At 45.9% G+C, this 22679-nt stretch overlaps 1 protein-coding gene across 3 annotated transcripts in view; it reads right to left on the minus strand.

Annotated features, from left to right (window-relative positions):
* LSS (lanosterol synthase) overlaps positions 1-22679 on the minus strand; it is a 54714-nt gene that overhangs the window by 26374 nt on the left and 5661 nt on the right. For 2 of the 3 annotated variants that reach the window (XM_084820419.1, XM_084820439.1), the window contains exons 2-12: positions 17434-17605; positions 15965-16103; positions 14662-14770; positions 12038-12159; positions 10294-10390; positions 6761-6896; positions 6210-6318; positions 5637-5755; positions 3788-3885; positions 2805-2832; positions 663-719 (exon numbers count right to left, since the gene is read on the minus strand). In XM_084820419.1, coding sequence (XP_084676545.1) covers positions 663-719; positions 2805-2832; positions 3788-3885; positions 5637-5755; positions 6210-6318; positions 6761-6896; positions 10294-10390; positions 12038-12159; positions 14662-14770; positions 15965-16103; positions 17434-17605 — 1186 coding nt within the window. The remainder of the gene's footprint in view (positions 1-662; positions 720-2804; positions 2833-3787; positions 3886-5636; positions 5756-6209; positions 6319-6760; positions 6897-10293; positions 10391-12037; positions 12160-14661; positions 14771-15964; positions 16104-17433; positions 17606-22679) is intronic. The other variant, XM_084820428.1, reaches the window with a different exon arrangement.

Consider the following 22679-nt stretch of genomic DNA (forward strand, 5'->3'; position numbering starts at 1 on the left):
TAATGTAATGCGTACAGTGTCACAATACCCCTTAGTTTGATATTTTCTGTCCTTTTAAGCACTGTTGTGCACCTGAGATGCAATACGTATATGTGAATTTTGGGGTGTAAATACTCTACACATACGTTTGAAGTAAAAGGTTTATACTTTCATTTTTGTGTGCATAATTTTGCTCCTTTGTATACATCACTTATACACCACTTCCCAGGTCCATTGATTGACCTGATCTGTGCTCATTTTTGGAGGGGTCAGAAAGGGGGGTATGCCCCCACAAAGTCAGCCAGATTAGATGGGCTGGAATTATGTACACTATTCCCCAACAGATGCTGCTTGCTTCATCCATGCACTGTATGACATAATTATTGGCCCCCAAAAAAGTTTTTTTGGGGGTCTACCACCCTCTAAACATCCCAGAAGTTGCTCATAAGACTGGCAGTTTTGGAGCTGCCACAACTTTTGTTAAGATCCCCAGATATTCAAGGCTTTTGTACCTTACGACATATGTATTTTGACATAGGCTCTTAGACTAATTGGTCCTCTTAACACAAAACTACTGGCCGTAGGCATAATTGCCCAAAAGTAAGGGGAAAGAGTATGTTTTTCTAAGTCATGACAAACTAATGAAATTGTAAGTCAAGACAAACATATGAAAAAGGTACTACCTCCAGGAAAGCTTGGACAGCAAAAGCTGTATCCCAAAGCTGGGATCCATTGGTGCCCTAAAAGAGAAGAAAGGCAGAGTTTGAAACCTTCATTTCCCAGCTGAATACTATATCTTCCGACTTGCATATCTTTCAGCCAGCAGAATGAACACAACTGATTCCAACAGGCCTCTTTAAAATTAGCTAAGGGACACTTTCCCATGAATGCATCAAGTGGCAAGAAAGATTTGGTGGTATTTCCCTGCCACAGCAGCTACCCTTCTTGAAGAAAGCCTTGGAAGCCATACACCCCTGGGGGGGAAGAGAAAAGGAGAAAACAATAATGAAGAATGAAGTTCAATGATGAAGAAAAGAAAAAAAGGGGGCGGGGGGAAACTCTGTCCAGCAGTCCCCAAAAGGGGACAAATGTAGTTGAGACAAAAAACAACTGTGAACATGGAAAAGTTCAGAATGCTGCTATTGCTGCAGCAGACGAAAAGGAACTGGACAGGAGACAGGCCTGAAGTGTATGCAAGGGAGGGCGGACAGGGCTGCCACCTAAAAGCTATGCTCAGCTCTAGAAGGTTTTGAATGACTGTTCTGTGCATGGGCAGAACCCATATGTGAGAGTCACAGAGACCATGAAGAAGAAGGCACTCTAACTAGGACCTCCTTCTCTCACGTTACAAGCATTACAGTCATTTGTAACATCTGCATGACAGAGGAATTTTCATTTCCTGGAATTCATTCATCAAGAATTCAACTCTATTACCTGTGGTTTGAACAGGGACAGAAGTGTTTTTTTAGTCGCACTGCATAAGTTAATCCGCTCACTGTTGCAATGATGCCTGTGTTATTATCACCCAACAACATTTCGTGAATGGCAACTGTTAAAAGTACCATTGTCTGTACCATTTGCATTTCAATTCCCACTGACCACATGGTTTACATCCCGCCCCACCAGCCCCAGCATAAATCTGCCAATTTGGGGTTAAGACTTCATGCATCTGATGAAGTGGACAGTGTCCACAAATGCTTATGCCAGAATAAATGCATTATTCTTTAAGGTGCCACAGGACACTTTGTTATTTAAGGCGTCTGTATAACACCTTTTATAAACATTTATCCCACAGTGAATTAAAATTAAAATTCAAAACAGCAACAATAAAAAATACAATCAAAATTTAAAAAGTAAAGCAATGAAAACAGTGGAGCGATTTTTTTTCTAAAATTAACAGTGCTTAAAAATAGAAATCCATTAAAATGCCTGAGAGAATAAAACGTCTTAACATGGCATCTAGACGATAATGAAGTGGGAGCTAGTCAAGTTTCTTTGGGGAGGGTGTTCCATGGTCAGGGCACTTCTGATGAAAAAGCCCTTTTTTTGTCGCTACCCACCTTAGCTCTGGTGGCAGGGGTACTCTAAGAGCAACCTCAGGGGAAGATTTTAGGGTGAAATGCAATGGTGGAATAGATTCCCCTACCCTCAGCAGCCCTCCCTCTGCCTGTGACCCCCAAATCTGCTCCAAACAGTCCCTCAGCCCTCTGGAAGCATCAGTCTTCTTGCGCAACATTGTATGGAATCCTCTGTTTGGCTTGGTCTCCCTTCCATATGTGGATCAGGGCGTAGCTGCTCCTGTCAGTGATTTATCTTCAAAGCATTTAGCAAACACGTTTCGGTGGGCTTTCAAAGAGTTCCTATACTAAATCCTGTGGACCAGAATGAAATAGGCCTCTTTCAAAAGCTCTGCTGGACAACACTCTGAGGATGCAATGGTGGCAGAAAGTGCTGATTCTTCACTGCAATCATTGTCACCAAGTAGGCCCAATAACTCTCACTTATGCTCACTGAGAGTTCTCTGCCACTTGTGTTCTAGCCATCTCCCAACCTGCTTCATTGCTCCAAATTTTAATATATGTTTTCCAACATTTAAAACCCTTTAGGGAGAAAGTGGCAGGAGAAAGAGCAACTGGAGCAGGGAACAGAATAAGCAAGGAAACGAATAAGCAGTTTCTCCCCACTCCACCACTTCTCTGATCCTGACTGCCACTCTGGGAAGCAGCTCTTAAATAGGGTCACTGGTGTAATGCTGCACATGTCGGCGCGTGACATTAGTCTCGCCCTCAACAAGGGAAGGAAAAATAAGTCTCTTTCATCTATACCTGCATCTTCAGGCCATCCAGTCCCAGCCTGCAAGGAGACAGAAAACATGTAGTGTTGCATAGTGGGTGAACTTCAGCAAGTTTCATGCAGCCTTGGTGAGCAACGGACAGGAGGGCTGTGAGTGGAACAATCTTCACTGCCAGCCTTTATGAGCCCTATATCCCAAGCCATGTAAGCTTTAGGACAGGGGTGTTGAACCTCTTACAGCCTGAGGGACGAATTCTGTTTCGGAGAGGCTCTCAGGGGCGGCAATCCAGTGGTGGGTGGGGCTGAAGGCAGAGGGGTGGGGCCAGAACCCCCAAAATACCTGCGTGGTTCAGTTAAAGCTCTTGCTGCCTTAGGAATTCTTACTCGCTATGGTATTTCAGCCTTTTGGAATGGAGGGAAGATTGCACAAAACCTGGAAAACCAGGCTATCAGTTGTCCGGTGAAAGGGGTATGGCCATCTGGGGAACCCTGGGGGGCTGGACTGGGACTGCATAAGGGTGGGATTTGGCCCTTGGACCTGAGGTTCCCCACTCCCATTTCAGGATAAATGTGTCAGTCCCAACCATTCAGAGACAATCCCCGGGCGGTAATGGCTGCTTTTGAATGTGGGAAGCCCAAGTTTAAACCCCTGCTCAGCTCTGAGGTTAACAGGGTGGCCTTGGGCAAGTCACTACCTCTCATCCTAACTTACTCCCTGGGCTGTTTCTCAGACCCTGCTCTGATCTCCTTGGAGAGAGGGCACAATACAAACGTAGAATGAGTGGATGGACCTTGCATGTCCTTCTGCTTGGGACTTTCATAGGGTGTTCAAAAGGCACTCTCTCTCCTACAGCAACACTGAGCAATTTTGCTCACAGTGCAAGTTTCTTTCTAAGGATGATTTGAGCACAGCAGGGTCTCTCCTGAGGGTCACCATGCACTTAAGGGCATTTAAACATATTCTGTGTAATCAAGCTATAAGGATGTACACGTCTGGGTTTCAACGACGCCTTACCAGAGGTAGTCAGGGATTCTGGAGACATGTTCTTGGAACGCAGGAGACTTGTCTCCCTCCACATACCACCGTACCAGCATGTTCATTGTTTTAGATATCTACATGGGTAGAGAAAGATGAAGAGTTACTTCCCCCAAGAAGGCTAAGCAACCAGCATCTAATATTTGTGCCTCTTCACAAACTGAGCTCCTGCATCAAGTTCTCATGAGAACACAGCCAAAGAAAAGGCTCCATAGGCCAGTGGTAAGTGGATTCAGGACCAGCTAACTAGACAGATCAAATTAAGATAATCAGAAAGCTCTTACACCAGATCAGTCCATTTTCCTATCTAGCCTGGTATCGTCTACTGTGACCAACAGCAGCTCTCCAGGGTCTTAGGCAGAGGGCCTTCCCGAGCTCTGCAACTGGCAGCCCTTCACAACCGTAGAAGCCAGGCATTCGGCCTAGGAGCTTCTGCACACAAACGGCATGTTCTGCACTGAGCTCTGGTCCCTCACCACTGAACATAATGGGTCATACTTTCAGGTAAGCCAAAAATTTGTGAGAACTAGAGGGACAGCTCTGAGTTAGTGTGCACGTTTGCTGTGCTCATCATGGACTGTACCACCAGGATCACAGAGATGCTAAAATAAAGGCTACATCTGCACCTAGTGCTAAGCCAGGATTTAGTTAAGGAAACTGTGGTTTGTTTGAATGTCTGAGTTCACGTCTGGCCACAAACGTTTCATTGTCAGAAATAAACCCCAATTTAAAGCCATGGTTTGTTGTTGGCTTATGAATCCTGGCTTATTTCCTCCATGACTTGTCTTTACACCCAGACCTGGGATCCCAGTGTATCCTCAGTTTGTCTCAGCGCCCCACCCAAACCACATGCCAGGGAACGGAGGCAAAAGGTAAAAAGCCGCTAGAAAATGGAATTGCTCCACAGACTAGTTTGTTCTCGATGGCACTTTTTCCAGACAAGCCCCTCGCCTCAATCTGCCTGGCAACTGGTGTCTGCCCTTGCCATATTCCTCTTGGAACAGTCTTCCCTCTCAAGGCAAAGCATCTTGCTTCAGTGCTGCTTGTAGAGCGGGGGGAATTTTAAAAGCAGTATTCCTGATCTACTATCATATTTAAAAGTGCAGTGGTATAGTTTACTGTAAAACTGATAAGATGCTTAAGAAGATAACCTCAGTTTTAATTGTAACAGTGTTGATATTGGGGGGGGGGGACTTTGCAAAGGATGGGGTATCAGCAAATGCACTCCAATAATTTTATTTAAAAGTCAGGTGATATATTCTGAATTTGACTTGGTAACGGGTGAGATTTTAAAAAATGCAATCCTCTAATATGATGAAAAATGGGCAATGCCTACAAAAACATGTCCTTGCTTTATTCTGCACTTAAAGGAACCCAGGGAGAGGGAGAGCAAGTGACTGGCAAGGATGAATGTGGAGGGGGTGGGGAGGCGTCACCGTCCTCCAGCTCCAGAGCTAGAGCAAGAGGCACTGCTGACTAATGCTCAGAGGGCTGCCAGGCTATAAAACCAGTGGGAAAATGATACAAGTCCAGCTCGCTAAGGACCAATAGTGCCAACCAGGTGACAGGGGAGAGAATGTGCAAGACTCTTTACGATCCTGATGCACGGGAGCTGCCTAGTGGTGGTGAAGAACAAACCAAGAATGGGCAAGAGAAGACAGGGTTTCTTTGTTTGTCTACAAGGCAATTTGTGGCTACATCAACAAACTATGGTTAACATAAATCATGGCTTAGCATTACATGAGAACATGGCCAAACATTCTAGTATTTGCAGAATAAAGTCCGTTCCAGAGCTATTTAGTTCTAAGCAAAGCTTAAGAGGACGTACAGGGCCGATGCTGATGGACTTGGTGAATCGGTCATCAGCCTTGATATGATCATAGAGCTCCTCCATGGCTCGGTGTCTCAGAATCTTGCTATGGAATCTCTCATAGGTGTTGAGTATTGCTGGAACAGAAGAAGAGAGACAAACAGAGGACTCACATTACCTGTTGACTATTGCAAAGCCAGTATGGGCAGGAACTGAGTCACAGCCAGTTTGCCAAAACAAAACTTAGGCTTCCAACATTGCTCACCAGTGATCAGTCCCATCACTGGAAAATGCCTAAACCAACAAAAATACAAGGGCTGCTAATCCCTACTTTTACACATTAGACCTAGACAAGAAGGGGCTAATATGCACCCCCCTCCCTGGTGGTTTTTGTTGCCCCCACCGGGCCCCACCACCGGAATCCCAGTGATTCTGCTGGGAAACACAGCTTATTCTACTGTGATCTCACTTCAGGAATGATGTGGGTCTCCACCTGACAAGTAGCTTCATTTTGGCTAGGAAATGGGACAAGGGCAAACATATAAAGCAAGTGTGCCCTTCTTGCAGGATCAGAGGTAGCACCCCACTCACCATAGACAATTGTAAGCAACCAGCTGTGTGGTGTGTATACATCACTTGAAGCAATTTTATTTCTCTGTGCAGGCCAGTCAATACTGGAATAGTCTTGTATGTAGAGCTCCTAGGAAGAAAGGTCACACGAGCCTAAATAGCAGAATTAGCACCCAAAATAGAAGCTTGAAATAGAGACTGCACAGGCTCATTCTTAGTCTAGGCCTTGGCATAAAGCTAGGTTAGTGGTATTCTACAGCACAAAACAGTACTCTAATAAGTTACATTATCCAAGTGTAGACAAAATCATGTATATGTTATGCCTTCCATCCCTCTCTGTAGAAGGATTGCAGGTAACGAGGAATCAGGATTAAGGGAAAGTAACCAATGATTTTGACAACATTGACAGCATATTTTTCATGTCATGAGGGACAGTGTCTTTTAAGCAAAATCTGAGATACCTTACAGGTTGTTAATTTGTGTCTCAGGTACCCAATTCAGCATCCATGGAATTGCACAAGACTGGCAAGAAAGCTGAGAGGACAGTAAGAAAAAGAACTCTTTGAAACTACCTGTCGGAGGCTCAAGACAAGTTCATCTTCTTCCGCAGTCAGGCGCGTAGCATAGCAGTAGGCCATTGGCAGATAAACCTGACGGCAGTGACACCAAAGAGTAGAAGGATGGGCTGGCATCCATAAAGGAAACAACCTACCATATACGGAAAAGGAAAACTATGATGAAGGATTGGCAGAACATAGATATTCTGAGATAATACAGCAAGAACTCTAGAAATAGGCCCACACACATTGTGACTACTAAGCAGGTTTCAGTATAGAATTCCATCCCATGCTATCTGTGCCAAGCTAAGGATAGGGCTATCCTGATCTCCCCCCTGGCAACAAGGGCTCCTGAACAGACTGAAAAAAACAGGCAGAGAGCAAGAAAAACCAAACATCCCTCTTGCAAGTGGCGTGATCTATACAAATAGAGCTCTTAACGCAGAACACTTCCTGTGGCCCATGGTAAGGAAAGAGCTGAAGAACTGGGCTTAATGTTACACTTACCAGGAGAATGCCAGTTTCCGTCATAAGTCCTGCCATCTATTCACTTGGCACTTACCGAATGCAAACATTCACCAAATGATATCATAGCATGATATGGTAGAAATTTCAACACGATGACACATCATATCATGAGTGACTGTACCCATTACATCCAGCAGGGGCTAAAAATTCCAGAGGGGATACCAGTCCCTCTGAAAAATGTAACATGTGCCCCAGCTCCAAGAGTCTGCACTAGGATGTCCAGAGCATTAATTCTCTCACGCTGTTTGGACAGTGTCACAATCTGCTATTCAACAGACCCCTTTATAGTCCTATCTAGAAATAAAATTAATGATTGATTTAAAATATGATGCCAGTTTAACAGAACACTGTCTCCCCGCCCCTAGATTCTATTGGTATCAATTTCCAGAAGCACAGTCTAACACAAAAGCTATTGGGACCTCACAAAGTTAACTTAAATTCCTCATTGGGCCATCAGGAAGCCCTGGAGGAAAAAGCAGAAGAGAAAGCAAAACAGAAATTTAAAATGCATAGCTGACTAATAACAGAAAACAAAACTACTGGACTCGTAGTAAATAGTGGAAAGGTTTCGATGATCCTCAATAAAAGTGCTTAGAGAAAAACCTCAAAATAAGATTACAAATATGAAATCAGTGCTGCAAGTTTGTACTATGGGAATGGTAACGCTTGTGACAAGACAGAGCCAACTGTGAGCAGAATAAATCTGCTAGGGTAAGATTTACATCTGGTGTCCAACAGCATTTCAAACAGATGCTGGGTCCACAGCTTGGGAGGGCTAAAAAGTGATTGATGTGGCCCAGCTACACCCCTACCAGGACAGGGATAACCTGGTTTCAGTAGTCATGTTCCACTAACTTCCAAGTTAGATTACTGCAATGCACTCTATATAGGTCTGCCTTTGAAGATGGTTCAGAAATTGCAGCTGGTGCAAAATACAGCAGTCACATTGATAGCAGGGACCAGAAGGTCTGAACATATAACACCAATTCTGGCCTGCTTCACTGGCTGCCTATATGTCTCCAAGTTCAATTCAAGGTGCTAGTTTTGACCTCTAAAGCTGTACACAGTTCGGGACCACAATACCTGACAGAGCTCCTCTCCCAGTATAACTCTACCCATATACCATGATTAACATTTGAGACCCTCCTCTGAATGCCTCCTCTGAGGGATGTTCAGAGGCTGGCAACAAAGGACAGAGCCCTCTTGATGGTGGCCCCCTGATTGTGGAATGATCTGCACAGGGAGGTCTGCCTGGTGCTAGCATTGTCACCTTTTTGGCGCCAGGTTTTAACTTTCCTCTACTCCCAGGCATTTGATGACATATGATGGGACTTTATAGTTTATTGTTTTCAAACTGTTTAAAATTCTTGCATGTTAAAAGTTTCATATGATGTTTTCTCATGTTGTGAACTGCCCAGAGAGCTTTAGCCACTGGGTGGCATAGAAATATAAAAAAGGAAAGGAAACAAAGAAGGCATATCACGGGCTAGCTAGAGTCAGTGTGATGGGTTAGTCAGTGCCGCCAATCAATCCCAGTGGCTCACTGCATCGTCTGGGAGACTGCACAAAGCAGAGGAGTAACACACGCGCAGACTTCAGACGATGTTTCTGACAGCAGGGGCACGATCTAGACTCCTGCTGAGCAGGCACAGCAACAGGCAGGGCATTCAAAAGGACTGTTCTCCTTGGGTATCATACATGAGCACGGTCCAGGGGGCCAAGAAGAATTATATTGCAGAACAGGTCTGACGCCCATAGCCAATCACTGTGGCTGGTATTTTATTGGTCTGCATGCACAAAGGAGGAAACAAACACCCAGGGCCTAGGGCTCTTCACTACAGCATGGATGGTGGAGACAAGCCTCTGGCTGACTTTTCTAAATGCATATATATACACATTATATCAGCACATGCAATCTGTGTCTTTTTTGGTGGGATACCTCCTCTTTTGGTGATGCGTAAGTAGCTACCCTATCTGGTATGGAGGAAGGATAGATGACGTGCCCTAAGAATGGGCACCAAGATCCAAAAAAGTGACACACCTGCACACAGTAGGGGTGAGGGGGAGAGCGGTTCACTGTTTCAGAGTTAGGCAAGACATGCAAGAGTTTCACAGCCTTGCTTCTGCAGTAAATGTACTGCACAGCTGAGCCCAGTCACTGCTACTAATGGGTGGGTGGGGGGGGTTCTCTTGCCACAGGAGCTCACAGCCATAGCCAAGGGGGAGAGGCAAGGTGCAGAAACCTTCAGCTCTTTTCTGGGAACTAGCACTTAGAGAAGAAGGGCCAACCCAGAAGGCATTCATGGGGACAGGCCAGCCTGCCTGAGATATGCTTCACCTAAGGGGGACCTGAAGCCAGGCCTGTAAGATATGGAAGAACACGGAAAGTGTTGAGAGGTTCTGGTTTATCTTAGGCCCCCACTAACTTTGCAGCTAGAGTTGCATCCTTCTGCTTCAGGGAATTTCCTCAGCATGTTCAAGTGCAAAACTAAAAATGGGGAATTTCAAGCAAGAATGTAAAAAGCCCAATATTCACCTGTTCTGATAAAATGTTAATGGACATTGTGGTTTCCTGGGGCTAATGTCTTTCCTCCTGGAATTTTCTTCAGGTAGGAGTTCCAGAAAGTGCCAATCCTGGTGAATGGGTTTTTTCTGCTCTTCAACTGGATGTGCCAGAAATTGACATAACACCCCCACCCCCACTATCTGCTTGATGGCATCTGCCATTTTTTTCTAATAGAAGGTATAAATGCAAGCAGTGGAGGCTGGTGGTTCTGATTTTGGTGGGACTGTGCATCCATTCTGGGTCTCAGTCAGAATCAGCCAGAACTCAAAAGGAGCTATCCAAGGTGCTGAGCCCTATCCCTAAAATAGGTTCAGCACCTTGGATACCTCATTTATAGTTCTGGTCGTTTTGACTGAAACCTGGAATGGATTTATAGCCCCACCAAAATCAGAGTCACCAGCCTCCATCGGATATAAGTCGGGTTTTATAACTAATCCAGTAAAATTACACATACCACATCTCAGGAAACAGTGTGTTCATTCCTTCCCAGCTGTAAACATTCAAGACAGCCAACCAAAATTTACCCCAGGAAGGGATTCCTACAGCACCACCTGAAGAGCCAAATACAGAAGAACTCATGCAAACGTATAGTGTACCAGAGAGAGATATTCTGCTTTAAGACACTATCACTTTTCCGTCATATGACTAGGATATATATGCAGCAGACAGAGGTGAGAATTAAGTGGTAGAATGGACTGCACCACTTCAGACTGTAGATGAGGGATCACATTTTTTTAACACTCCTTTACTTAAAAGAATTCCCTGCAAGTAGAAAACTCTTATAGCAGGAAGCCAACTGAGCTAGAACAAAAGTATACTACTTTGTTACTTGCAGGGAGTTTTTAGATAGGGGAGTATCTTCCACCTCCACTCTCCCTTCTCAAAGGTGAAATCTAGGCAAAGTTGTGGCTATGAAAGTTCCACAGAATTCTCTGCTTATTCAGAAGTTGGTTGTGATCCCAAAAACCAACAGTGATGTAAAAATATGTCTACAAAAGAGATGGTTTAGGTAAAATCACTCCCACTGGAGTCAATGGAGAAGCCTGGACTATTGCCCCTACCTCCTCATCCCCCGCTCTCCAGCCATAATGTGGAGGAGGATTTCAACTAACTCTCCAGCCAATCACAGTGCATCAGCAGGTATAGAAGACACAGGCAGAGAACTCTGGTCTCATGTATCAAGACACACAACATGGGGCCACATCAGTCATGTCCATGGAAGTGTTTTTAAAGTGGGGGCCCTCAAGGTGGTCCAATATTAAAGTGGGGGGCCTCAAGGTGGTCCAATATTAGTTACAAATTAAAGGCGAAAGGGATCCCAACTTTACTAAAAGACACAGATCATGGGTATTATAGAATGGCAGAAGAACTAGAAGCTCACTTTTCAGGGCTTGGGACTGTATCCAATCCTGACCATCCACTAGCAGAATGGTGCCCCAGCCCCGGTTCTGCAATGGTTCCGAGACACTTGTCTCATCTCAGAACTATTACAAATACTCTGTCCTGGGCCTCCAAAGACAAATATCCTCCAGGTTGCTCAACTCCATCCTACTACAAGAACTACAAGAATCCTGCAACTCAAAGAACTCAAGGCAAGTGGAGTGGGGCCCATCAGGGAGGGGAAGACTAAGCCTCAGCACATGACTCCTGCACCTCCTTCCTAAGCCCCTCCTTGGAAAAGAGATGGATGTGAAGAGTACTCCACAGGCTGACTCTCAGCCTACCTCTCTGCAATATGGGAAGGCTGTCCATCAACAGACCATAGTAGTGTTACCCAGAGAGAGGGCACTGATAAATATGCGACCTGCAGCAACAGGAGTCATGTTGGCCTTAAACTCCCACTAGGCATTGGAACCATAGGATCTCTCTGTTGGTCTTTCTTTCTCCATCATTTCATAGTGACTTTGGCAAGTAACAGCTGCCAAGCCCTGAGGCATGCAAGGTCTGGTTCAATTAATGCTTCAGTAGCCAAAAGAACCAGGAATAAGCTGGAATATCCAAAGTGTAGGTGCAGTCATGATTTGAATTCCTTGCACTCACCATTTCAGAGTGGCACTAGCACCTGCCCCCCCCCCCCCCCCAGCTCCTGCATCTGCTATAAACAACAAGAGAGAAGGCACTTTCCATAGGACACCAGTGCTTGGTAAAAAAACAAACACCAAGCAACCTCCACTTCCAGTCTCCAGCTGGCTAGTCACCTTTGCTATGGAGGTTGTTCCGAGCCCGCAATAGATCTGGGTCATCAGGACTAACCCCAAGGATTCGCATTGCTGTGTAGTTGAGAGCAGTAGAAAATACTTTGGACGTGTCCTCAACATGCCTACCAGATAACAGATGAGAGAAGTGTTAGGAAAGTGTGACCATGCAACAAATTCAGTTTCTTTATTGGCTTGAGGCTGGGCAGGATTTACTGGAGCTGGATAAGCCAAACCAAGCAACATTACTGCTGAGCAATTTCCATGAAGCTCAACTGCTATCCAGGAGACAGGAGCTGTAACAGAAACATTAACAGAGGCTGTATTTCAGAGCTCTATTTGAAATGTGCAACATGGACATTTCATGTGGTGTTTCAGTCCCCAGTAGGAACTAAAATCTGTTCAATTGGGGCTTGTTTGCACAATCAGTCCTCCTGAGGTTACAAACATGGAATTCTGTCATGTCTGCACATGCAGAGGATTAAAGAGAATCAAAGTAAGAGTCAATGAACCCCAGTAATATCAGGGGCTAAGGACTTGGTTCTCATTTTATGCTCTGACTTGGATTCCTGCATTGAGCAGGGGTTGGACTCGATGGCCTTGTAGGCCCCTTCCAACCCTACTATTCTAGGATTCTATGATTTATCCCAGGATAAACGAACACACAAATTCCAGGAATGTTGTGTTATCTGATGGGTGGAGTTCAATATTCCATAGGAAGAATCAATGAAGGTTGGAAGACAGGGCATGGGGGCGGGGGCAGCATGTATACTGACTTCTATAGACAGGGTAGGTGGGTGAGCGGAGGCAGTGCCTTTCAGACAGATAGTAACCTCTGAACCTCAGTTGTGCAAAGAAGCTATTTGTCTATTCAGCCCAGCACCGCGTAGCTCTCCGTGGCCTTAGGCAAAGCTCATTCCCAGCCCTCCTTCTTTAACGCTGCATGTTCAGGTCACATTCTTGATGTTCAGTCATGGCCAAAGCAAAAGTGCGTTCTGTACTTCCTGACCACTGAGGAGGGTGGGAGGACAGTTCCAGATTATATCAGGCAAGCCTCTGCTGCTGAGGATACAGAAATCCAGATGTGCTGCCATTAAAGGCACACTCAAATCCAGGCCAGTAGTTCACAGATCAAGATTTCTTAGAAACACACAGACATTCAGTTCAACTCTAAAACAACAAGAAGGTATCCATTTAATAAGTAATAGAGAAAGATGAAAGACAGCAAGGATTTGTTCTTAAAGGAAACACCTAAATGTCTCCTACATTTCAAGTTCTGTAGCGAAGTTCAGTGTATCTGCACATTAAGTGGAAAGCTTAAACTGTAAGGTTAATGACACAACAATGTCCACCTATTGCCAATGGTACTCTCTTTTTTGAGCCCTGCAGTCATACATCCCTGCCCTTCTTCGGTCTTTTACTTTTCACTCTAGAAAGATACCTCCTTTGGGATTGATAAATAATCTGTCATGCCTTCATGGGTGGATATTATGCAATCAGTTTTTTCATGCAGAGGACAAACCAGATTATGTACCAGGAATCTATATAGATTACTCCAGTGTCAAATGTCATAATAACAACAACGGAACAACAACATGCAGGGACTGTCAAGGTATGAACAAAGATAAATCCAATGGTTTTAATCAGCATATTGCAGACGTCCTGGTTAGCTTTTTTAAATGCATGATTCTGTTTGATAAATAAGAGTGGGGGAAAACTTTCCTACGCTTTATGCAATCTGACAGGCTCCCTTTAACTTACTGCATTAGTATCATAATGCAAAGCAGCAGGCTGTATGCCAAGTTTAAATGTATATTTTTCACCATTTAATTGTTTTCCACTTCATTTTTAAAAATGGTGAGTGATGGCTGACTTCTTCAGCGTGGGGAGCTAGACTCTCCCTGAGCACGCTGCTTTGAGGATGGAACCCACCCTCCCTTCCCCAAGTTGGTCCACCTGCCAATGCCAAAGCAACTGCTGGGCACTCTCACAGCAAGGGGGGAGAGGCCCCGCCCGCTTTTTTACACTGCTGGCTTAGAAACAGGACCACAGGCTGCTGCCAGCTTTGTAGGCAACTTGCTCTAGAGGCAGCCCTGCCTGAGCCCAAAGCAGCAAATAAGCCACTTCTGAACCAGGCTGGCAGCTCCCCAGCCACTCACTATAAAGTGGAGAGAAACCTCCAGAGACCTCTGCCTCAAACAGGGCCATCTCCGTTTGGCACTAGGAGGACTGCGCTGCTGCCGGCCTGGCTCCAAAGTGCAAAGGGAGTTCCACACCCTTCTGAACTGGGCCAACAGTCCTTAAGTGAGGAATCCTCCACTGAGGAACACGCTTGGGTGAATCGGCCTACACCTGATCCAGTGTAAAATGAACACAGTTCACTTTTCTCATACCCACAACCTGGGACACAACGTCTTGTCTGGCATCAGCTGACTGGTTCTGCAACTGGCGCTTTCAGACCACTGGAGTCAAAGACATTCCTGTTATTGCCAGCCTCGAAGATTGAAGTCTCTGGCTTGCCCCACCCTATCCCCAATATTCAGCTAAAACATAAGATCTTTAAGAATTATGGAACACTTCCATTTGCTTTCTGGTTTATGAAGCATTAGCTTTTTAATTTTACTCACAGGCCCCATCCTCCATCTGGGAGCTGCACTGAACGCAGGTAGCGCACCATCTCTTTCTTGCTCTCTTCTGGTAATGGGACCTTGGCAATATGGCATGTGATTAGGAGCCCTGTTGGAAAAAAATCAGTGCACAGAATAAGCAGTCCCCTAATGCAGCAAGGGTGGCAATTCTTTTTTTCACTCAGCAAAAACAACATACATCCGACATAACATTTAAGGGGAGGAGAGTCAGGCTACAGTGGGATTGCTTCTGCTGAAATCAGAGGTACTGATAGGAATGTCTTGACAGAATTCACGGAATGATAAAGTAAGAAGGAATCAGAAGGCTGTCTAGTCCAATCATCTGCTGCAGAGCAGGTGTGTCCATCAGCCATCCCTAGATCAAATGAGCAGGCCACAAGCACAGCAGAAAGATGCCTGCAAAGAATTGTTCCAGGTGACCCAATCAAGACAAGTTTTCAGACTACCAAGAGGAAAGAAACGTAATTATGATGCAATCTAATATGGGATGGGTGGGGTTTTCTAAGTAAGAACACACAGTCAGGTTATGCACTGAACTTATGCCCTTCAAAGGAAATGCCACTGGGCATAATGCCATGCCATGCAATATCCCATTTTTAGTGCCAGCAATTTCGGACAGCCCAATGGAAGTGTATGTGAGTTTGGGTGCAGGTGGAATCCTTCCTGACTCCCGTGGGCCACAGCTGAGGGACTAGAAAATAAGCATCAAAAGACATCTATCATAAATGTACACAGCTGTGTCTTGAATCCAGGGAGGTTCTATGGCTCCTTAAATGTTCCAGGGAGATTATTCTAGAATTTGATACCCATTACCAAAAACTCCATTTCTAGTTTCTATCCTGAACTTGTTACTAATTTGTAACCTTTACTTCTTGAACTCACAGCCTTCTTCAGTCTGAACTTCTTTCTACTGTATTACCTCCACACAACCCTAGTGCAAGCAAAACTATCAATTACAGAACACCTCTGAGGAAAGCCAAACAAGCTAAAGATGCCTCTAGCTTTTGGGGGCCCTTTATAGCAAGAGACTCTCTAGCTTTGCCCACCCCACAACGAGTGACTCCCCTCTGAGCTGCTGCCATCACCAGAAAGCCAGGCAGCAATCACGTGGCAATGAAGAGCAGCAGCAGCAGTCTTTCCCCCTCCCCTGCTCTTTCTAGTTGGCACTGCGGATTGTTCCTAATGCAAAAGATTTGCTTTCTGATTTGTTCCATGACCCCACAATGAGGCATTGCATGTCTGGTTTGGGCAGAAGCACTCCGAGTCTATCTGGTAACCACACCTGGCAACAAAAAGAGAGGTCCTCCATAGTCCCCAGTCCAATGGCCATCCTCTGCTTGTAGGCCAGAGTAAAACGTCACCCCATTTATCGCTGCCTCCTGTGCTGTGCAGGCCTTAGGCAAAACTGGGAAGAATGTACTCTGCAAAATACAAATAAAGAGGAATGCTGAAGAGACACAGATGAACTCTACAGTAGGAATTCAGGCTGATGAAAGACAGAGAAAGAGAATTAATTAATACATCCAAGGAGTACCTAGTTGGACTCCTGCCTCATTCAAGCAACGCAACAAGTAAAGGGGCATCCAGTCCCTCGCTCTCCTCCTCTTCTCTCTCTGCTCCTGGCAAAGGGGGCCAGGGAAGAGACACAGGAAACAAGAGAGGGAGGGCAGCAACTGGGAGGAGAACAGCAACTGGGAGGAGAACAGCCGAGCATTTGCTCCCCAGGCAAGGCAGACAAAAGTCTCATGCATGTGCCAGGAAGGACCTTGTGCCCTCCTCCCAGTAAGTGCCAGTGTTTCCTTAGGGTGGGAACCTGACCTCTGAGTCTCCATTCCTAGAGCCAAAATACAACAGATTTTATTAGGGCCAACAAATTTTCAGGAGAGAAACAAAAGGAGTGGGAAGGGTCTGACAAAACAGCAAGAGTGTGCCAGCAAGAAAAAGAGGGGGCACAAAAGCAGGATATAGGCTATTTACAGATCAGTTGAGGACTTTTTTAAAAAATATTTTTTTCCAGCAAGAGTAAACAAGCTAGGAAAGAACCCTTCTAATCACATAAGGACTCAAAGCAAAATTCCAAGCCTACAAGAATGAGGATTTTCAACAGTGGTATATTTCTCTGAGCAGAGTTATTGGCAGCTCTCACATCCCTTCCCCAATGTCCAGTGAGGTTGCACTGACGTGCTCATATACAAGACACACCATTGCAGCTTCTCTGGGTTCAGTAGTTTTTTAAGTCCCTGCTAGGTTCTGGTGGAAAATACAGATTTCCAAGATGGTTACATAACATTTCGCAACAGAAACTGCAGCCTCACATGAGGTCAGAGGCTTTGGAAGCTTATTAAGAGTATCTCCAAGAGAAGCTCAGTAATGATAACAAGCTTCCCTGAAATATGAATGGCTCTCCCACCACTACTGGTCTTCTCCTCCAACAAGCAGATGCTAGGAAGCAGTAAGTACGTGAGGACACATTTTCTGGTCACACAGGTCAACAGTGACGCTCCACAGGCCTGGCCAGTGCCCCACATTATGTGAGTGTGGCAACCCTTGAATGTGCCTTAGAATCTTTTGCAATGCACAGGAGTTTCTCAGCAAATAAGCCCATGTGTTCCCAGAGCATAGCAAGTTTGAAAACCACTTCCTAAAGAACCAGATCAAAACTACGAGGCAGTGCTAGTATGATGGGCCTGTTCTCCTCATGCTCCCATACCACATTCAGAACTTGATACATTAGGAGTCTCTGCCACCTACTGTGTCCAGCCCTAGAGAGTGAGCCTCCAAACCAGTTTGTTCCCTATCACAATCCTTGCCATCTGCCAGATATCGCCATCGCTGCCGTCCCTCTTCATTGCTCAAGCGCCAGCAGGTTAAGTTCGTAGCAGGTTCTGTTTTATATGGACCACCTCTTCTTCTCCGCAAACATCTAACGGGTGATGCAAAAAACAGATACAAGAGACATGACTCATCTTGAATATTTCAGTCTAAAAATAACTGAACACTGGGATTCAAAAAATGTCCCTAATGAGGGTCTTCAGCTTCAAAGTAAATCACTGCAGGTCAGGTACAGAACACTTTTTGCTACTACATCTTGGCTTCCTTTTTGTTTAACCTGCACGTGAATTATCTGGCTTACACTCTCAAAGAAAAAGCTTTACTTTCACTTATGATATTCTGTATCTGTGGGCATGGGCTGTGAGGGAGTGGGGGAGGGGGGCTCAGATCTCCGACTCCACCTCCCGAGGTCAGAGCACTGTCTCTGACCTCAGAAGGGGGGAATCCCCACTATCCTATGGCCCCTCAGACAATGTCTAGGGGCCATAGGATTGTGAGACTGTGCGTTTTATTTTTCCAATATATTTCTGTATATGTAAATATATTCTTTTTAATTCTTTTAATTCTATCTATTTCTATTTCTCTCTTTTCAATCTACTTGATCTCTGTCAATAAAATTTATTTCACTGTAAACCTCTCTTTCAAACCCTTTCTTTTACCTCTCTAGTTGTAGAGCTGAAAGATACTTCTGTGAACTCTCAATGAGCTTAGGACTGTGTGTATAAGCAATCACAATTTGTAACAGAATGCTTAATGTGTAAAATTGTAACCATTATGAATGTGAGATGGCCTTCTGAACGAAGTGCATTTGTTTAATTATTTGATGTTCCTGGCAGAAGGATGCAGGGAGGTGTGAACAGGAAAAGTTACAGTGTGTTTAAACTCCTCAAGATTCCGCTGGGCCAAAGTTGGCTTTCTTCACACAGAGCTTTTATCCTGGGATTGCTCCCTCACAGAAGTTTGCGGGCTCTTTACAGGATGCCCTGACCCTCCAGGGTGTCTCCTGCACTACATGCCCTTTGTTCTGTTTTTAAATGGGTCCCAGATAACGAGCTATCAAATTACCATGTTGTGCCCTTGAATTCTCTGAGTTCTCTCCATGAAAAGAAGAAATGCTGCAAGAAGAGGAGCGAGATCAATGAAAGAAAATGGAAGACTCAGAAACTGAAAGAAGGAGGGGAGGGGAGGGGAGAGAGGGGAGGGGGGAAAGGAAGCACATGTAAAGGGAGTCAGTTATGACCCTGCATTTAAAACAGACGCAGAAAGCTCCGTTTTAAATGCAGGATTTTAGGCTGGTGCAGAGATGCCTATTGACTCACAAGCTTGTACCATTTAAGGTGGACAAAGCAGCCCTTCCAATGACTGCCTTTTTAAAGCAGTTTAAATCAACAAGTGTTGTTGATGGTGTCCGCTTAAAACAAAAGATGGTATCACTCATTGTGGGAAAGAGTGCAACAAAATGTCAAAGAATGTGTGAATACGCAAGTGAATGACTAGTTGTGAAATCAAAGCAACCTGTAAGGTGAGAGATGCATGGTTGAGAAACTAAGTAAATGAAAAGGGCACTCGCCACCGTGAAATCTTAATGATATAGGGCAGGATAGAAATGTTTTAAATAAAATAAATAAATAAAGTCCCAGGGAATATAGTGAGTGATAGAGAGAGAAACTGAATCAGTGTTTAAGGAGCAAATGGTGAAGTTTTTCTTCCTGGCTCAAGAAAATGAGAAGCAGCTTGGAGAGTGTCAAGAACAACAGGCAGCTTTCTCCAGCCACAGAGCTGGGCCCAGCAAGCATGATGATACAACCCGCTGTGAACAGTTATCTTGCTGCAGTGCCCAGTCCCTGGTGGTCGGGCAGAGACTCCATTAATTGGAACAGCGATAACAGCTTGGGGATTCTCTGGGGCATGCCAACGGCCACTCAGTCAAGACCCTGGTGGGTGGCTGGAATGCCGCAATCACTGGGGCATTAGATCGGGTGGCTCCGAAACGCCCTCTCCCCCTGAACAGGGCTCGGACTGCACCATGGTTCAATCCGCGGTTACGAGCTCTGAAACAGGAGGTGAGACAGCTAGAGCGCCGGTGGCGGAAGTCTCGCTCCAAAGACGATCAGACACGGGCTAGAGCTGTATCTTCAGCCTATCATGTGGCGGTGAAGGCAGCAAAAAAGGACTATTATGCTGCCTCCATTGCGTCTGCAGAGTGCTGCCCCAGGAGGCTGTTCCAAGTGGTCCGGAGCCTGGTCGGTCCTGTGGCTCCGGAACCACTGGAGCATTCTAAGGCCTCCTGTGAGGCTTTGGCAAGGCACTTTGCAGATAAAATTGATCAGATTAGGTGTGTTACTCTGCACACTGTGGATACAGTTAGTGAGCAAGAGGCGGCCTGTGGCAAACCAGTTTTGTGGGATCGGTTCCAGCTTCTTCCTCCTGATGAAGTGGACAAGGTGCTTTCATCTGTAAGGCCGACCACCTGCTTACTTGATCCTTGCCCATCTTGGCTCATTATGAGCTGCAGAGAGAGACTGGGTGAGGGGATCAAGGCGGTGGTGAACGCCTCCCTTGAGGAGGAAGTGATGCCATCAGCCCTCAAGGAGGCAGTGATAAGACCGTTCTTAAAGAAGCCCTCCTTGGATCCTCAAGTTCTGAACAACTTTCGCCCCGTCTCAAATCTGCCATTTTTGGGCATGGTGATTGAGCGGGTGGTGGCAGTGCAGTTGAAGGCACACTTGGAAGAAACTGATTATCTAGACCCATTTCAGTCGGGCTTCAGGCCTGGGCATGGGACAGAAACGGCCTTGGTCGCCTTGGTGGATGATATGAGGAGGGCTCTGGATAGGGGTGAATGCTCCTTCCTTGTTCTCCTCGACCTCTCAGCGGCTTTTGATACCATTGACCACGGTATCCTCCTGGACCGCCTGGAGGGGTTGGGCATTGGAGACACTGTATTGCGGTGGTTCCGGTCCTTCCTCTCCAGCAGGTAACAGAGGGTAGCACTGGGAGAGGAGGTTTCGGACCTGTGGCCACTTACTTGTGGGGTGCCACAGGGTTCCATCCTCTCCCCGATGCTATTTAACATCTATGTGAAGCCACTGGGGGCTATCATCAGGAGGTTTGGGGTGCAGTGTCATCAATATGCGGATGACACGCAGCTCTACCTCTCATTCAAATCTTCACCAAGGTTGGCTGTAGAATCCCTGTCCAAATGTCTGGAGACGGTGAGTGGCTGGATGGGGAGGAATAAGCTGAAGCTCAACCCTGACAAGACCGAGGTACTTTTGGTGGGAGACAAGAGGAGGCTGGGGGATGTTGACCTGGTGTTGAATGGGGTACGGCTACCCTTGAAAGACCAGGTCCACAGCCTGGGGGTCATTTTGGACTCCCAGCTGTCCATGGAGGCTCAGGTGTCAGCTGTGAGCCGGACAGCGCTGTATCAACTCCATCTGATACGGCGGCTGCGCCCCTTCCTTCCCAACCATCTGCTCCCATCGGTAGTACATGCCCTGGTCTCCCCTCGTTTAGACTACTGTAATGCGCTCTACGTGGGGTTACCCTTGAAGACAGTTCGGAAGCTGCAGCTGGTACAGAACGCGGCGGCTCGCCTGATTAAAGGCAACCGCCGGCGAGATCACATCACTCCAGTGCTGAAGGAGTTGCACTGGTTACCAGTTGTTTTCCGGGCCAAATTCAAGGTGTTGGTTTTGACCTTTAAAACCCTATATGGTTCCGGCCCAGCCTATCTTAAGGAGCGCCTCCAGCAACACCAGACAGGCCGCTTAACAAGATCAGCCTCAGATGGCCTTCTCTCTGTCCCATCAGCCAGGACAGCTAGACTGGTGGGGACGAGGGAGAGGGCCTTCTTTGTGGTGGCCCCCACTCTGTGGAACTCCCTCCCTAGGGAACTCCGTCATGCCCCCTCTTTAATGAGCTTCCGTCGTGCATTAAAAACGTGGTTGTTCAGGCAGGCATTTAGGGTGGGTTAGGGTATTTTTTTAAAAAAAAATTATGGTAAAATTTTATTGTTTTAAATTGTTTTATGGTGGGTTGTACATCACCCAGAGTGGCTGGGTGACCAGTCAGATGGGCGATTAATAAATTTAATAAATAAATAAATAAATAAATAAACAGCTGGGCTTGGTGGGAAGCCTCTGCCCCTTCTGGGTGGGGCCAGAGCCTCAGAGTCCAGGTCTAAGGTTGGCTGGGGGAAATCTGCCCTGGATTGCCAGGGCTGGGCAATAAAAGGAGCCTGGGTGAAGGTGTGGCTGTATTCTGAGTTGTTAGGCTGCTGGCAAGGATCATATCCCGGGAGGCCCTTACTTCGGTAACATATAGGTAGGGTAGCCAGCGCTTTCCCTTCATGGATCACTGCCTTGTTGTGGCGAACGGGCTTGCGGAATTCAGTGAAGCCGTAAGCTATGTCGTGCAGGGCCACCCAAGACAGACAGGTCATGGTGGAGAGTTCTGACAAAATGTGGTCCACTGGAGAAGGAAATGGCAACCCACTCCAGGATTCTTGCCCAGAAAACCCCATGGAATGTATCACAAGGCTAAAAGATATGACGCCAGAAGATGAGCCCCTCAGGTCGGAAGGTGTCCAATATACTACTGGGGAAGAGCAGAGGGTATTTCCAAGTAGCGCCAGAAAGAGTGAAGCGGCTGGGCCAAAGCCGAAAGGACACTCAGCTGTGGATGTGTCTGGCGGTGAAAAGAAAATCCAATGCTGTAAAGAACAATATTGTTTAGGAACCTGGAATGTAAGATCAGTGAATCAAGGTAAGCTGGAGGTGGTCAAACATGAGATGGCAAGATTGAACATCGACATCTTGGGAATCAGCAAACTAAAATGGACAAGCATGGGTGAATTTAATTCAGGTGACCATCATATCTACTACTGTGGGCAAGAATCCCTTAGAAGAAATGGAGTAGCACTCATAGTCAACAAAAGGGTGGGAAAAGCAGTACTGGGGTACAATCTTAAAAATGATAGAATGATCTCAGTACGAATCCAAGGCAAACCATTCAACATCACAGTAATTCAAGTCTATGCCCCAACCACGGATGCCGAAGAAGCTGAGGTTAATCGGTTCTATGAAGACCTTCTAGAACTAACACCAAAAAAAGATGTCCTCTTCATCATAGGGGATTGGAATGCTAAAGTAGGAAGTCAA

This window comes from Heloderma suspectum, chromosome 1 (genome assembly GCF_057233095.1).
Source record: "Heloderma suspectum isolate Gila_16-S chromosome 1, 16-S_ref, whole genome shotgun sequence".
NCBI classification, from domain to species: Eukaryota; Metazoa; Chordata; class Lepidosauria; order Squamata; family Helodermatidae; genus Heloderma; species Heloderma suspectum.